This window comes from Arvicanthis niloticus, chromosome 8, assembly GCF_011762505.2.
Source record: "Arvicanthis niloticus isolate mArvNil1 chromosome 8, mArvNil1.pat.X, whole genome shotgun sequence".
Lineage (NCBI taxonomy): Eukaryota > Metazoa > Chordata > Mammalia > Rodentia > Muridae > Arvicanthis > Arvicanthis niloticus.
Genome location: NC_047665.1, coordinates 11050099 through 11066489, shown reverse-complemented (window position 1 = coordinate 11066489; position 16391 = coordinate 11050099). Strand labels below are relative to the sequence as shown.

General features: G+C 46.7%; 1 protein-coding gene across 2 annotated transcripts in view; it reads right to left on the bottom strand.

Annotated features, from left to right (window-relative positions):
- Auh (AU RNA binding methylglutaconyl-CoA hydratase) overlaps positions 1-10929 on the bottom strand; it is a 92761-nt gene extending 81832 nt beyond the window's left edge. Inside the window, exon 1 of one of the 2 annotated variants that reach the window (XM_034511063.2) lies at positions 10698-10929. In XM_034511063.2, coding sequence (XP_034366954.1) covers positions 10698-10884 — 187 coding nt within the window. In that variant the 5' untranslated portion in view covers positions 10885-10929. The remainder of the gene's footprint in view (positions 1-10697) is intronic. The other variant, XM_076939021.1, reaches the window with a different exon arrangement.
- Positions 10930-16391: the final 5462 nt, after the last annotated feature.

Sequence of the window (16391 nt, the reverse complement as noted above, 5' to 3'; positions counted from 1 at the left end):
AGAAGAGCCAGAAGGAAAAAAAGGTAGAAAAGTGGAAACCATTGAGAAAGAGGCATGACTGGATTGAGACTTGCCTAGAACTACTGAAGCACCTGTAGGGGTGGGCTGCGACCATCCCTGACTATGAATTAATGAAGGAAATTAATGAAGGGAGTGAACTCATCCCTTGATGGAGTCTCAGTGTGATGGCATTATGGGAAAGCAGCAAAGGTGGAAGGTGGGCCTGGCTGGAGGAGGGTCACTGAGTGTGGGGTTATTTCTTCCCTGGTCCCTTCCTATCTTCTTTCTATCTGCTCACGGTCCTCCATGAGGTGAAACAGCTTCCTCCACTGTATGTTCTTGCCAGCATGGTGTTCTGCTGAAATGCATAATGAAATGCTCAAACCACCAAGGAATGAACCCTTCTGAAACCACGAGCCCAAAAATAACTCCTTCCTTGTTTAATTATTATATCATTATTATTACATTATTATATTATTGTTATATTACATTATTATATTATATTGTTACATCTGTACAATACATACAATACATTTTGACATAAAGGAAAAGTAAATAACACAGAGACTGAATTCAAAGCAGAAGACACACAGGAGGAAGCACAAAGCACCACACAGAGAGCATGATACGAGGAAGAAGAGAGGTCAACCAAATAAAGAAGTTGGCACAGGTCAGAAACGCCTGTAGGTCAAGATCAAAGTTCTGTCTTTAGCCTAAGAACTAGGAGCAGCAGCTGACAGAAGCTGCTTCTGCACAATGCACATACTTATCCGATCCTGGGCCGGGGCTGCAGCATCTGAAGGCTGGCACTAGAACAAACCAAGGGAAGCAAAAAGATTCAAAACTTACTCAAGATGTGGGGATGCAAACCTGATGATTGGATTGAGGGCTGGTCACACTGAAAGGTGGGGCTAGCAATATCTACCTGGCTTCAGCAACTAGCAATGTAAGAGACAACTTCTGGTGGGACAAAGACCTTAACATATACCTTCACATTGTTTTTCAAATACTCTGACAGTGTGGTGGGCTGAATAGCCTTGGCCCATGGGAAGTGGCACTATCAGTGGGTGTGGCCTTGTTGGAGGAGGTGTGGCCTTGTTAGAGGAAGTGTGTGTCACTGTGGGGGTGGGCTTTGGGGACCTATGCTCAAGTTCTGTACAGTGAAGAATTCAGTCTCCCTCTGGCTGACTTCAGATCAAGAGGTAAAACTCAGCTCCTCCAGCACCATGTCTGACTGCTGGATACCATGCTTCCAGACATGTTAATAATGGACTGAACCTCTGAAACTGTAAGCCAGCCCCAATTAAATGTTTGCCTTTATAAGAGTTGCCTTGGTCATGATGTCTGTTCACAGCAATAGAAACCCTAAGACAGACAGACAGAATCGTTTAAAAAAATGTCAAGGTCTAAAAGTACAAAGACAAAACGGGTTTATATGTACCTTACACCCAAGCCAAAGGCATCCCACACAAATCAAGGCAATGGACTGCACTGACAGAACATTGGCAAGTGTCTGAAATCCTCTGACCATCTCTACTATTGAAGAGAAGAACCTGACAAACACAGGGCCCTTTGATTACAACACACACAGACAGTAAGACTTTAGCTCAATGTGACAAAGGACACCGTGGCAAACCGGATCTGACATCATACTCAACGAAGACAGAGTCTTCAAGCAAAGATGAACGAAAAATAAGGCCTCACTGCTACTCCCGTGCGGTGCTGAGAGCCACAGGAAGGCAACTTGGCAGGAGAGAGACAAAGAGCATAGTGACTTCAAGATGGGAAAGAGAGAAGTAGGATTATGCCCACTGGCAGAGGACAGGGTCCTCTGTGAAAGAAATCCCACAGAGCCCATGAAAACCCAACAGAGCCAATTAATGAATTCAGCAACATTGACATTTGATACATTATCAATGAATCATCCAAAAATAAATTTAGAAAATAACTCCACCGGTAACAACATCAAACCACAGAACAGAAACTCTGCTTTGTGGTCCAACACTAAAAATCATCACCCAGTCTTCAAATGCAAATACTAAAGCAAGTGGGAAAGGTGGGGGGGCATGTTAGCGGACTGTGTATTCAGATGCTGATTTCTGCAGTTATCATTTCTTAGTAATGATGACTGTCCTGTTATCATTACTAAGAAGCATCTCCAGACTCAGTATTTTGTAAAACATTGTTCTCCATCACCTGATTGGTCAAATAAAGAGCTGAACAGCCTATAGCTGGGCAGGAGAGGAAAAAGAGGGGGGGGGGGAAGAAAGGGTCTTAACTGGGACCCAGAGAGTTGCCATTGGAATGCAAATGGAGAAGGAAGTGCCCAAGCAGGACTAAGATGACAGTTACAGGGCCAGCTGGGAAGCTGCTGGACAGCAGGCCAGGCCACCATAGTCAGGTTAGAATAGCTCAGAATCCACCCAGCTTTAGTGCCTGAAGCTTATTAATAAATGTACACGTCTTTGTGTCATTATTCAAAGCAAGGGTTGGCATAGAAAAGCCTGAACTTTTACAGGAAAATAAACCATCTTTAAGTCTATCAGAGAACTAAGACCTGACAAGAGAACAAAGAATTGTGGTAGATCTCAGCACAACCCCACAGCAAGACTCTCCAGGAGACCCAATGCTGAGATAGGAACACCTAACTACAACTGGCCAGCTGAGAGGCCTCATTTGTACACGTATGAGATTCGACAGTCCGGGAGCTCAGTGTAGGCTACGTGTGGTGTTTTATCTTCACTGTCAGCTGGACTGAGGCTCTCCTAAGAGATCAGCCACGCCCACCTGTGGGTGAGACTCTACAAAGGATTAACTCATGGGAGAAGACAACAGGAAGCTCCACTATGCCATCAGTAAGCAATGCCATTAGCAAGCTACGCCATCAGTAAGGGCACCCAGTTTATCATCTACCTCAAAGCTCATGGTGACAGAAGTAGCCAACTGCAGAGCTCTCCATCACTAAACAACTTGGATTTCATGCAGTCCAGGCTGGCCCCCAACTCAGTGTAACAGAGGGTAAACTGGAGTTACCTCAGGCACATCACCACTCCCCGCTTACTGCATCCATACAGACTGAACCCAGGGCTTCCCTTGTGCTAGGCAAGCACCCCACCAGCTGAGCTGCACCCCAGCTCCCTACATTGACATTTTATACACAGTTATGGACCTCTTTTGATATTAAACAGAGGGCTTGGTGTTCCATTTTGTCTGAAAATAACAATAATAATACAGGAAGCACACCCAGAAATGCCGTGAGTCACAGCGAGAACTCAGAACAGCTTTAGAGTCTTAATTTTGGTCAAAGTGTCTGGAAACTTGGCACCTTCTATAAGGCTTTTTCATCTCACCATCAAGATGTGTATTTTTACTTAAAATTTTTCCAACTTCGATAACTTCACTATTAATTTTTTAAAAATTAAGTTAATAAGCCAACCACTGGAAAATACTGACAGAACCTGACAATCCCAATAAAATCAACAGCCTGGAAGATGCTCCGAGGTGGTCGAGATCCGCGTGTAGCACAGTAGCTCCATGCACATCCAACAACACGCTGAGATGTGCCCGGCAACTGGCATTTGTTTAGATCTACTTTAGATGTGTGGGTGTTTTGCCTGCACATGTATTTGTGCACATGGGTGCCTGTTGTCTGGGATGTCACAAAAAAGCTATCAGATCCCCTGGAACTGGAGGTTGTGAGCCGCCATGTGGGTGCTGGGGATAGAACCTGGGTCCTCACAGGAGCAATAAAGGCTCTTAACCTCTGAGCCATCTCTCCAGCCCTGTATCTACATTTCTAACAGGCATCTTAGAACTTAGCAATTCTTTTAAGGAGAAACAAAGTCAAAAAACAAACACAAAAAGCGCCACTACCATATAAAACATTGTTTGTTTGGTTTGGTTTGGTTTGGTGACAGGGTTTCTCTGTGTAACCCTGGCTGTCCTAGAACTCACTCTGTAGAACAGGCTGGCTCAGAAATCCACCTGCCTCTGCCTCCCAAGTGCTGGGATTAAAGACATGTGCCATCACCACCCAGCCAAAAAGACAGAATAAACATACCATAAAAAATAGCCCAATAGGAAGGGAGCAGAAAGGAGACACTCCTAAAAGCTACTTAGGGGAAGATATCACATTTCAGCAACAGCTAAAAAGGAGAGGCTGGAAGAATACCCAAATGACAGACTCTTAGCAAGATTTGGGCAACTCATACTGGCAGACACTTCTTACAATTCTAAAAACCAGAAAAATAGACCAGAACAAACTAAACACGTCCTTACACAGTAAGCCAAAGGCTCATACACAGCTCCCTCAATCCACTCGGCACACCCGGATTCTGAACACAGCGCTGCCAAACCCACCTGAAAAGTAACAACGCAGCAAGAACCAAGAAAACCAAAAACCGAACAAGGGCTGAGGAGGAAGGAGCCAAGCCTTCACAGTGAAACAGCAGTTAGGGTCTGGGCGTGTGAGGCACTGGGTCGGATGCCCTCACACAGACAAAAACCATTTTGGTCATCAAAGCAGTATCAAAGTGCAACCTTCAAAGGGACAGCAAAACACAGGTCCTGGGGATTTCCTCCAGAATGCAGCAGCCTTAAGTAGGTGGGGCAGACATAACTAAATGTGCCAGGATAGCTGGGTGCCACCTCATGGGAAAAGCTCATGGGAAAAGCAAAGGACAGACACTTATACCTAAATAGGGCCCACTGATGGGGTGGAGCTGAAGGAGCCCTGGACAGAATGTACAAACAGGACACACAATAATGCAACCTCGTGTTGCCACTGCTCTGGTGGCCCCTGAAATGTGGCTTTCTACGCCCCCACTCACTCAGTCTGATGCTGCTGGTGTCCAGGTTTTGCCCTTCATAGGTGGCGGACACTTCCTTCAGTTTCTAGAGTGAGTTTTTCCCATGGTGAATTTTGTCAAATGGTTTTTCTGTATGTGTTGGGATAACTGTGGTTTTTTGCTTAGTCTGCCGGTATAATGAATTACTTTAAGTGGGTTTCAATAATGACCCACACCTGCATTCCCAGAGTAACTCCCATATGGTTGTGGTAAGTAGTTGTTTTATGTATCCTTTGATTTAATTTGTTTGTGTTTTACTTGAGGCCAAAATGACACACACTTACACCTAAATACAAAAGACCAAGGGTTGAGGGTGAAGAAACCGTGAACAAGACAACAGAATGCACAAAAACGATACATAATAACCAACCATCTCAGAAGTAACTTGAGGCCTGAAAGACCATCGAGGTTGGAGAAATGGCTCAGAGGGTGGAACATTTGCCCTGAATGAGATCAGCTTCACTGGGTTCATGAACTTTGGCCCAGCACAAATAACAGAGGGACAGATGGATGGCTTGATGGATGGACAGACAGGTGGATAGACAAGATGATAGTACAGATGGTAGACAGTTACGATGATCAGGGTGGGTAATAAGCAAGACATGGTGCCTAGCTCCAAAGACACATTTCTTGTTTGTTTTAAGACAAATCCTGCTGGCACTAAGCTGGAGCAGCTATACTAACTTCAGAGAGAGCTGATTTCAGAGCAAGGCACAGCCTCCCAAAAGAAAGGGGCATTCCACAGTGCAGGGTCCAGCTCCTCTAAGGCATCATCATCATCAATGCGCTTGCACTTGTAGAAGAACCAATGGAGCTATGTGAAGAGACAAACCCACACTCCACAGCACTGCAGAAAGAAACTCACTCCTACCAGCAGACAGGCCCAGCAGCAGCTCGCTCACTGCGGAAGCTCCACCCAGTCACAGCAAAGCTTACCTCAAGCTCAAGGGAACATCAGTAGGACAGACACACTGGCGCGAAAACACCCTAATACACGCAGTAGTGCACACCTGTAACCCAGGCACTCTGGAGGCTAAAGCAAGACCCCAATCCTAGGCCAATGTGGATGATTCGGCAAAGCTGTGTTAGAGGAACAAGGACAGAGAGGCACAAAGCAGCAGAATCAAAGACACTGGAAACCAAAAATCAGCACAGAAAGTTTGACGAAACAAAGAGGGTGTGAGGGTGTGAGGGTGTGTGTGTTGTGTGTGTGTGTGTGTTGCTTGCCGAGTTTTGGTTTCTTTAAAAACCCAGCTATGTTACATAGTTTTGTTTTAATCCCAGAAGTGGGTTATGCGCTGTTTCAGTTTGTCCACAGCCACTAAGTATGCTTGTCTTGTGCTCTAAGAGGGCCATGATTTTTGCCAGCTGCAGACAGTCTAACTCTGAGGACTTTAGAGAGGGAATAATACCAGAGTTCCAAGAGGAGCGCCAGTGCTCCAGAGAAGGCGAGTGCTGCTGCCACTGCATTTGCTGTTCCCTGACTGCTGGATAGCCTGACAACAAAGATTGGACTTGCCCCAAGGAACCCAAGGCCTTTAATCAGCAAGAAGTCATCCAGTGGATTTTGTTGGCTGAAAGAAGCCTATGCCCCCTTTCCCCTCTAAGCTTTCTCTGCCTAGTGTTGGGGGTTGGATGGGATTACAGTGGGATAAAGGTTGGAAGGAAGGGAGATTTAGGTGTATAAGAACACAATAAAATAATAAAACAAACACACCAACATATGTGTATCTGTTTGTCTGTCTGTGGGACCAAGGCTGACATTAGGTGTCCTTTATTTGAGGCAGTCTCTCATCTAAACCAAGAGCCAGACAGCTTTGGCTAGCCCAGCTCTAAGATTCCCTCTCTGCCTCTAACACAGTGAGATGACAAAACTGCCAGCCACTAATCCCAGCAGGCATTTGGATAGGTTCCGAAGGTCCAGACCCCAGACCTTACATGTGCATGGCAAGTACTTCACCCCCTGAGCCATCTCCCAGCCCCCGAAATGGTGTTTTTTTAAAGATGAGTAATTTGAAAAGGCTCTAGCAAAGAAACCTGAGCAATTTTCAAGCCTCTATGAAAAACAGAAACAGAAGGACCATGTCCTACCTCAGTCTACAAGGTTAGTATTAAACTGGACAAAGATTACAGGAACACAAAACTAAAAACCAATATTTCTCATAAATATAGATACATATCAAATCCAACGATACATAAAAAGAACTATTTATCACAACCAGTTGGGATTTACTTCCAGAGATAGAGGTGTGGGCCATTACTAAAAAGTATTTAAAATGATTCATCACACTAACAAGCTAAAAGTAAGGAAAGCCAAGATCCTCCCAGAAAAAAATTCAACAAGGTAAAACTGAGGTAAAAATTCACCCTACAAACTCCTCACTCAATTGATAATGGGTAAAACAAACCTAGGCACCACTAGCATCAGACTGGGTGAGCAAAGTCTGGCAAAGCTTTCTTCCACAGATCAAGAGCAGCTGGGTGAGACTCCAACCTTGTAACTTAGCAAGAAAAAAAGGAATGAAGACATTCAGAAAGAAGCAAGGCCACACTATGAGCAAATGGCATGCCATATATGGGAGATATACAAAGTATCAGAACAAATCAGAGAGGCTATGGAAGCACACAATAACAAATGCCTATGAACAAAACTCCAGGGGATTCCTACTTATCGGCTAGGAGTAGTTGGGAAATGAAATTAACAAAACAATTCCCTTCAAGACAAGAGAAGCAGCAGAAACACCAGTCAGTGTGCACAAACTTAAGGAGACAAAATGTTTTGGGGGGAAATTGAAAGGGGTAAATGATATGTCCTGTCGAAGACTAGAGGGTTCATTTTGAGTTTGATTTTTTTTTTTTTAATGTTCCAAATTGAAGCTGGACTGATGGTTTGGTGGTCAAGAGCACTTACTGTTTTCAGGACCTGAGTTCAGATCCCAGCACCCACATCAGGCAGCTTGAATCCAGACACTATAACTGTATCATTAGATAATTCACATATTCATAAAATACATGGAAATATCTCTTTTAGAACATAAAGATGTGCTAGCAGACGTCTGCCATGTCTACCAGCCTAGTTTGGATGAAACTGGCATAAGGCCATGGGACGGTTTCAGTGAACTCTCTCGCCATGTCTTGGCATCTAGAAATGAAGGATGAAGACCGTGCTTTAAGAATGACTGCTCTGGTCACTTGCTTGTCTGTTCTGTCTGATAGAAACTGCCCCAACAATTTCACAAAGACATCTTTAAAAGTTCCTTGGGGATAGAAACTGCCCCAACAATTTCACAAAGACATCTTTAAAAGTTCCTTGGGGCATTGAGAAGCCATTCCGGGAAGCATATGCAGAAACCTAAGCAGAAAGGACTGCAGAAGACCAAGCTTAGGTGCCGCTGCAGGGTGTGTCTGCTGTGGCCCAGGGGTGGAGAGGACCTGCAAGCAAAGGACTCCCCAGCTCACCAATGTGAAGAGAACGTGGGAAAGGGGTGACTGCAGACAGGAGACCAGGGAGAAAGATGAAGAGAGGCCTCTTCAAGCCGAGCAGGGACCTCTAGGCTACTCTATAACTGAGTGGGATGAACAAGAGCGTAAGTAAGTGCTGGGGAAACGTGGCTCTCTGCGAGGATCCCCACTGCAGACCACAAACAGCCATGACAACAGCTACAAGCCTCAAGTGTTCTGCGTGCCTACCTTAGTCGCCAGCCTAAACCTCACAAATGAAGCCTGGTGCTTCTTGGCCCCCAGAGGGTTCTCATAGTCCTGAAAGGCTGCGAGCATCACATTTTGGACTCATCACTCTGTCAAAAAGCACCAGGAGACTACTGAGAAGGTGACGTTAGAATCCACTGGATCCACTTGGGCCACAACACCCGCAGCAGCCCCTTCCCTCTCACAGACCACCAGGCACCCCATGAGAACACTGGGATTTCTCACCAGAGGTGATTTTACATCAAAGGAGATACTGATGGACACACACACACACACACACACACACACACACACACTCCTGCTGAAAAACTACACCCATCCTTCCTCAAAGATCTGTAAGAGACTACAGCTCCTGCTTCAATAAGGCCTGAATCCTTCAGACCCCTCTCAATGCTGTGTGTCTCTGGTGTCAGGGCCTGAACTCTCCTGAGTCCCCGCCATGCTGTTTGCTGTCTGTCCGTCTGTCCAGGGCAAACCACTAACAATCTGTCTCAGTGTCCCCATATCACTAACCTTTCAGACATTCCATCTGCAGTACCCTGGCCCTCACATCTTCCTCTGCACTACTCACAGTTGGCTCAGTGATAAAAATAAAGCAAAGCCTGCACCATCATTTCTGCCAATCCTCAAAGAAGGCTTGGTCAGTCTTTAGGCCAGGCTGTCCTAATTACTGCTATCTGCATTCAAGATAAACATTTCAGTTTATCAAAATATCAAATAATCTTCCAAGGGCTGTATCTTCCCCTACAGTCCAATTGCATCCCAACTTAAAGACTTCCAGGAGGTTCTGTGTGAATTTGCATATGCGTGCCTGTGCATGCATGAACACACTCGAACACACACACAAGCACATACATACAGCTAGCTGTGCTCCCAACCCCTTCATAAGTAACACACCCCTGGAGCATATAACATCACTGAAATGCCAGCAAAACTAAGCTTACCCAAAAGACTGGCATTCAAGGTTTTAACGATTCCATGCCTGTCTAAGGTCCCAGCTGAGCGTCCTGCAACTCTGTCACGCCAGACTTGTCTTCTGCAATTTCCAAAATAAATATCTCCATCATTTTGACCATTCCGCTGCCTCAGAAGACTTGAATGAACAAGAAACAAAACTACTCTGCATACTTCTAAGTACACTGCATGGGCTGCTCAACCGTCAATATACAGTAACCTCATTTTACCTCCACAACCTCCTCATCAAGTGGCTATAATTCTGCTTGATATACTCGATGGGTGGAGCACAGGGAACTTTGCATCAGAACTGTCAGTCTCCATACCCTACAGAATGCCTTGGGGTAGGCACTATGGCTCAACCCTGTGATCCCAACACTCCTAAGTCTGGGAATCTTAACTTCCAGGGCAGCCTAGGTTATACAATGAGAGATAAACCCTGCAGGCATTCTGGGGTTCTCAACAAGCCTTGAAGCAAGCATCATCTGACCCTCAATACACAGCAGAGCTTCTAAAAAGACAGCCATCCGGACTTATTTTCCACTTTTCCTTAACAGATTACAGCACCCTATAAATGGATGTCAAAATGTATTGAGTGGTCCTCTCTTCTTTCTTGGGCAATACCTTATTCTCCACTATAATTAGAGCTGACACTGCAACTAAAGGAAACTCAAGATTCCTCTGCATCTTACCTTTTCATACCCTTCCACCCTCTGTCGTGCACTAATATATCTGTCTCCTCCCACAATAATAAGCCCAAGGGCAAAATGAATAGCCTCATTATTTACCCCCACGGAACTCGGCAAGGCAAAAAATAAAATAAAATAAAATAAAAAAGCGTTCAAAATTCTTTAAGTGAAGTGCAACAGTCCCCCAAAACTAACTCTCCGGGATAAAATGTGCAAAAGGATTCTTCTAATGTAAGATTCTCTCGGATAATAAAAAGGCATCCCCGCTGCAGCTCCTACAACTCTCGTACTGACGCCTGAGGTAGCAGGGAGCTATTACACAGCAAGAAGCAACCCTGGCCCTGTATATACTACACGCTCCCCATTGACCTTGGCTGGAGAGACCCCAGGCGCGAGCAGCATCACCGTGCAGGCTGAACCCGGAGGGCCACCGTACCCCCGGGCCGCAGTGACAGCCGGGCCGACCTCCGCGGCCTCTCCCGCGCTGCCCGCAGCTCACCTCGGTTCTCCTCCTCCAGGTGCCGCACGCGCAGCTCATCCTCGGTCTTCACCTCAGAGCTGTAGCCCCTCCTCGGGGCAGCATCCCTAGCCCATGCCGCAGGGCCGAGCCGCGCGCAGCACGCGGCCACCAGGCGGACGCGACCCGCTCTCAAGGCGCCCAGAGCGCCCGGAGCCGCCGCAGCCATGTTGTGTGTTTACAGCGGGCGCCCGCGGCCAGGTTCCGCCCACGCTTGGCGACGCGCACGCACACGACAGGCGTCTGTCGCTCTGGCCCCGCCCCTCACAGTCTGGCCCCGCCCAGGCCTTCTTTGCCGAAGCCTCCAGTGTAGCATGAATCTTTTGCCAGCTCAGAGAGAAAGAGGCATCTTTAAAGCTGTGGAAACTCTTAAATTAAGGGGACCAGAGGGTTTTGCTTCCCTACACTTACTTGGTCCATAGAGGCTTGTGACTGACCATCCCGGCAGGAAAGAAGATACTCTAAAGACAGACACTTGTTCCCCTCCCCTGGATATCAGATTGTTAAAGTACACAAGAACTTTAACAGCCGAGGGGGGGGGGGGTGACTTTCCTCCTCCCCGAATTCAGAGGAGGAACTTATCTTTAGGCAGAAGTCTCACACAATTCTGACAACTTGTCAGACCAGCTTGTAGAAGAGATACAGATAAAGATGGGTCAGGGATTCCTGGGACCTTGCCTTGACTGGACTACCTAGCCCTCTCTTTAAACCTCAACCTTATATCAGGACCTTGAAGACAGACTGGGGCACAAGGACATCATAGGACCCCTTAGTTCCTCTTACCAATGTGGGCACAGTGTACTAGTCTCTAATTGGTCTATTGAAGACAGGTGGCTGGACCCCAGGCTCTGCTAATAATGACTCCCATCACAAGGTCATTGTGTTAAGTGAGCAGCAACAGTGAGAAAAATTGCTGCATTCCCTTGGGTTCCATTGAACAGGGAGGCAGCTCAGCGTGGGCTGTCTGCTTATCATTAGATGTGCCTGATCTTCACAGCCTAGCAAACAAAAGAGAGAGAGAGCGGAAAATAGGGAAATGGGCCCTCTGACCCGCGTATGGGGAAGTCCTGGAGGCCAGTGTCCCAACCCTAAGGAAGGCTCACCCAAAGCTCAAGTGCAGGTGCGGTTCTAAGCCCAGGGCTTCTCCAGAAACCTCAGGTCAGTCCTGTGAAGATGTTTGTTAGGGTGCCTTGCTTTGAGGATTCCCAGCTACCTGGCTTTTATTAGCTCTCTACCCAGAAAAAGCCTATTTAGGAATGGTGTCTTCAAAATGTGCCACCGTTCCAGGAGTTTGGAGTTTAAAGGTTGAATTGAAACTCATGCCCCTCGGGGTCTGCCTGGCCGCTGGAGAGGTCGCTCTTGAAAGTTAGGCTGTCTTTTTTTTTCTGATAGAAATGTTCCTTTTGCTAAGTGTTGAGATTGTTACTGTTACTGTTTCTCCAACTTGGTTTTGAAGTCTCTAGGCAGATAGTAGGTGTGGGGATGAAAGGGAGGTCAACCAGTGGAAGTGGGAGAGAAAGAGAGGGAGAGAGGGAAGGAGGGAGGGAGGAAGGGGAAAGGAGGAGGTTCGGAGAGAGATTGATTAAGGATGAGAGCCAGCCAACATGGTGGCTTCTAACTGAGGGGGTGGGGGGAGAGCAAGCCCCTGGAGTCTGGCTCTGGTCAGGTCATCCCTGCATACCTGACAGTCAACGTATGGTGTGAAGATCAGTGAAGACAGTGCCTTGGGCTTTCCCATTGAAGGAAAAACAGGCATTTGCATGGACCAAATTAAGAACCAGGGAGGGAGGCACAGAACTGAGTGAGAACCAACTGCATCAGGGTGACTCTGCCTCACCACAGCTGTAAGAGAGTTAAATTCACGTTCAAAAGAGATGCAGAGACAACATAAAATTACAAGACTGCATTGCACTGAGAAGGTTTTGGTTTTCCCCAGTTTATTTGGCCAATTGTCTTTTTAATTGAGGTCACCCAACACTGCCCAGATTGGCCTCTACTGGAAACCCTAGGTCTCCCATATTTCTGACCAATCAGCTCTGCACTAGCTCCCACCACCCTTTCCTCAGAGTCACTCTTTTCTCAGAGTGGCTCACAGGATTGAGGTAAGCCTTTTCCGTCCATGACAGGCTTATTACAAAGAACATCTCAAAGGGCACAAATGAACAGCCAGGTGAAGTGGTACACCACTTCAGGGTGCGACACCTGAGGTCCTCGGACCTCCACATGCATGTGTGCACACGTGGACATTCACACACACACACACACACACAATGAAAAGGAGATTGTGAATTTGCATCCTTTCAAACGCTGACAGCAGCATCTCCAGCTCAGGATCACGACAACCCAGGGGAGACTGGACAGAATCCCACATCGCTAAACTGGCATATTTAGCATCTGGGAGGTATTAAGCATGTTTTGATGGAGGATATTTTCAGCTTCTGATATGTCTATTGAGGTGGGATTTGCTGAAAGGCAAGGAGCACCTGGATCCGTTGATAACAATATGGTCATCTCCCCTTCTTACCCCAACAAATAAGGATGGGAATTGCCCACAAAGCTCTGGCTAGAAACCAATCCTGCTGCTCTTTATTTCTCTCACACTATGAGTCTGAGAGTGCACCCTCCTGCTTCTCCTAAAAGATACAGAATCCCTTCTCTGTTGCTAGAGAACCAGAAGTCTATGGTTTTGTTTCTGTCCCGCTGTAGCCCTGGAACTCATTGCTTTGTGTCCCTTAAGCACTTGTCCAGTGGGTAGAATTGTATAATGTCCTCTGACTCTTCTGTCCTCCTGTGGTGTAAAGGGGGACAGGACAGGGTGTCCCGTCAGCTCTGGCTGCTACAAATCAGGTGGCTTAAACAACAGATTTTATTTCCTCATAGACGTGGAGGTGGTAACACAAGGTCAAAGTGCTGACTGGGTCAGTTTCTTCTGCAGCTTATCTTCCAGGCTGGCAGATGGTCACCTTCTCATTTTGTCCCCACATGACTTCTCCACTGTACGTACCTGTCCCTGGTGTTTCTTCCTCTGCTTAGAAGGCTGTAGTCTGGTTGTAGCTGGCCTGGCAGAAATGAGGATGTTCTAAGCAGGCATTTGTGTCTCTCAATCTGACCTTGAGCTCATTGAAACAATGAGCCCCAAAGACATGGGCATTTCTCCCTAAGGATCTTATGCTGGGAGAAGGAAAAGGTGCCCCAGACAGACACTTGATTCCTGGAAAGATATTTCACCCAGTCCTACAATTTGTTAGACTACTTTCCGTGATGTGTCTGAAACCTAGATGCTGAGGGCAGGACCACACCTCTCCTGGAACTGCTTAGATGTGCACATTCCTCTCGATTTTTTTTTTTTTTTTTTTTTTTTTTAGCGGCTTCCCTGGATCTCTTGGTTTCTCTTCCCAGTGTGGCTATGTTGAATGGACCTCCTTTTCCTGCTTTCTGGTCTTACTTGGCTTCTTTAATTGGCTTGTTGAGGACAGGTGACTAGACCTGACTTGGGGCACTGGTTATGACCCCCAAGTTTAATAATAAACACTGTCACAGTCAGGCTCCACCCATATGATCCTCCCAGCCTTAATTACTTCATATTCCTTCAATAAGGCAGAGGATTTTGTTCCATGCTTTTGGGAGAGTCGTAGTTCATATGAGAAATTCTTTTGTTTGTATGGGTAAAGTTTTATGACATAGCTCAGGCTGGCCCAGAACTCCAGTTCCGTCTGCCTCAGCCTGCTAAGCTGTATGCCAACACAGACCACATAACAGAGAACTCCTCCAGTTCCCTGCAACCAGCTCTGCTGTCCTGCCCCCTGTGCCCTGACTAGCCCTGGATCTATAACAATGCCTCAGGCAATGACAGGGCCAATAGCCTAAAATACCAGGGGTTTACCCCATGCCCTATCTCAACAGTAACCATAAGAAGCATTTTGTCAGTATCACATTAATAAGCTTTTGGATCCAGTGAGAAACTAGGCAAAGTCTCCTCATAATACCCTACTTCCCTGTTTATGGCCTTTCTTTTCCCTGGGACATCTGCTTAGGCTTGCTCATGTCTTCATCATGATAGGCATGAGATGCTGGCCTTTCTCTCAGATTAGATCCCGCTTACCAGGCATGGTACACCTGCCATCCCAGCACTCAGCAACCTTAGTAGACCAGCCTGAGCTACACAATGAGTTTAAATTCAGCCTGGGCTACATGAGAATCCATCTCCAGTAGCTAAGCCACTGCATTTAGAAGGTCCGTAATAGAGCAGCAGATGACAGCTTGGTCAATTTCTCTCTGAGGTTTGTGACCATCCAGAAATCAGCCCCCCACAGTAGCAGATACAATGTGCTTCAAGGCTTTGAAGTACTGTTCTTTTGTTACTCCTGTGTCAGGCCCATAACTGTCTCTCTGAATAAAGCATTTGTCCACAAACATCGCAACAAGAAAAATCATGGTGCACTTCTGTTGAGCCTGGCAGAGCTGCATCAAGGTCAGGATGAAGCCCGGGAGATTCCATCATCCTCCTGCAGGGGAGGGGCCAGCTCCCTGAGGTCAGGTCTCCATTCCCTTACAAGCTGATTTTCTGCTATCTGAGAATGTTCTTGTTATTTTTATTTGCATTCATCAAACCCCAATGCAAGCCTGTTGTTAAAAGCACTCATGCTGCCAGGAGTAGTGGCCCATGACTTTAATCTCAGCACTCTAGAGACAGAGGTAGATAGATCTCTGTGAGTTTGCATCCAGATTGGTGTGCTTAGGGAGTTATAGGTTAGCCTGAGGTACTCGGTGAGACTTTTTGTCATTTTTTTTTAAAGTGCTCAAGCTGAACAGAGTTTTGTACTGAGAAAAGCACCTCATTTATAGGTCTTGTTTTTCATCTGCTATTCAGAAATCTTGGGGGGGGGTTGGAAGGAAAAGTTTGCTGTGGCCTACTATGTATTTTTAAAACATTACTGGGTGATGTGGACCCACATCTCAAGGTTATAAAAGGGCACAAAGACTGGGGATATCTTAGCTCAATTAGAAAGGTGTTCACAGAGCACTGGAAAAGCAAGCCCTGGGCTTGTGGTGATACATGCCTGTCTTCCGGGCACTTGGGAGGTAGAGGCAGGATGATGAGGAGTTCGAGGTCATCCTCAGCTACACAGTGGCTGAAACCCTGTGTCAAATGAAAGCACATGAGACAACTGTATAAACTGATGATGTGACCATTCCATGGTATGGTTAAAGGGAAGGTGTCCACTGTTGATGAGAGAGAGAGAGAGAGAGAGAGAGAGAGAGAGAGAGAGAGGCAGAGGCAGAGGCAGAGGCAGAGGCAGAGGCAGAGGCAGAGGCAGAGGCAGAGGCAGAGGCAGAGGCAGAGGCAGAGGCAGAGGCAGAGAGGCAGAGGCAGAGGCAGAGGCAGAGGCAGAGGCAGAGAGGCAGAGGCAGAGGCAGACAAATAGAGAACATCCAGAGGTATCTTGAAGAGTCCAGAACAGAAAGAGAAAGTAGTAGATTGAACATGGCCAGCAGAGTTGACCTGGCCACAAGAGGAGGAGGAGCCGGGGCTTTGGGGCAATAGAGAGAGGGAGAGTGCCAGAGACTAGGGGGAAGGGAAGGAGGGAGACACAGGAATGGAAGAGGGAGGCAAGAGAAAGCATATCTGAAATTGCAAGGTTATAGGGAGACTGAGTATCTGGGAAAGGGAACCCC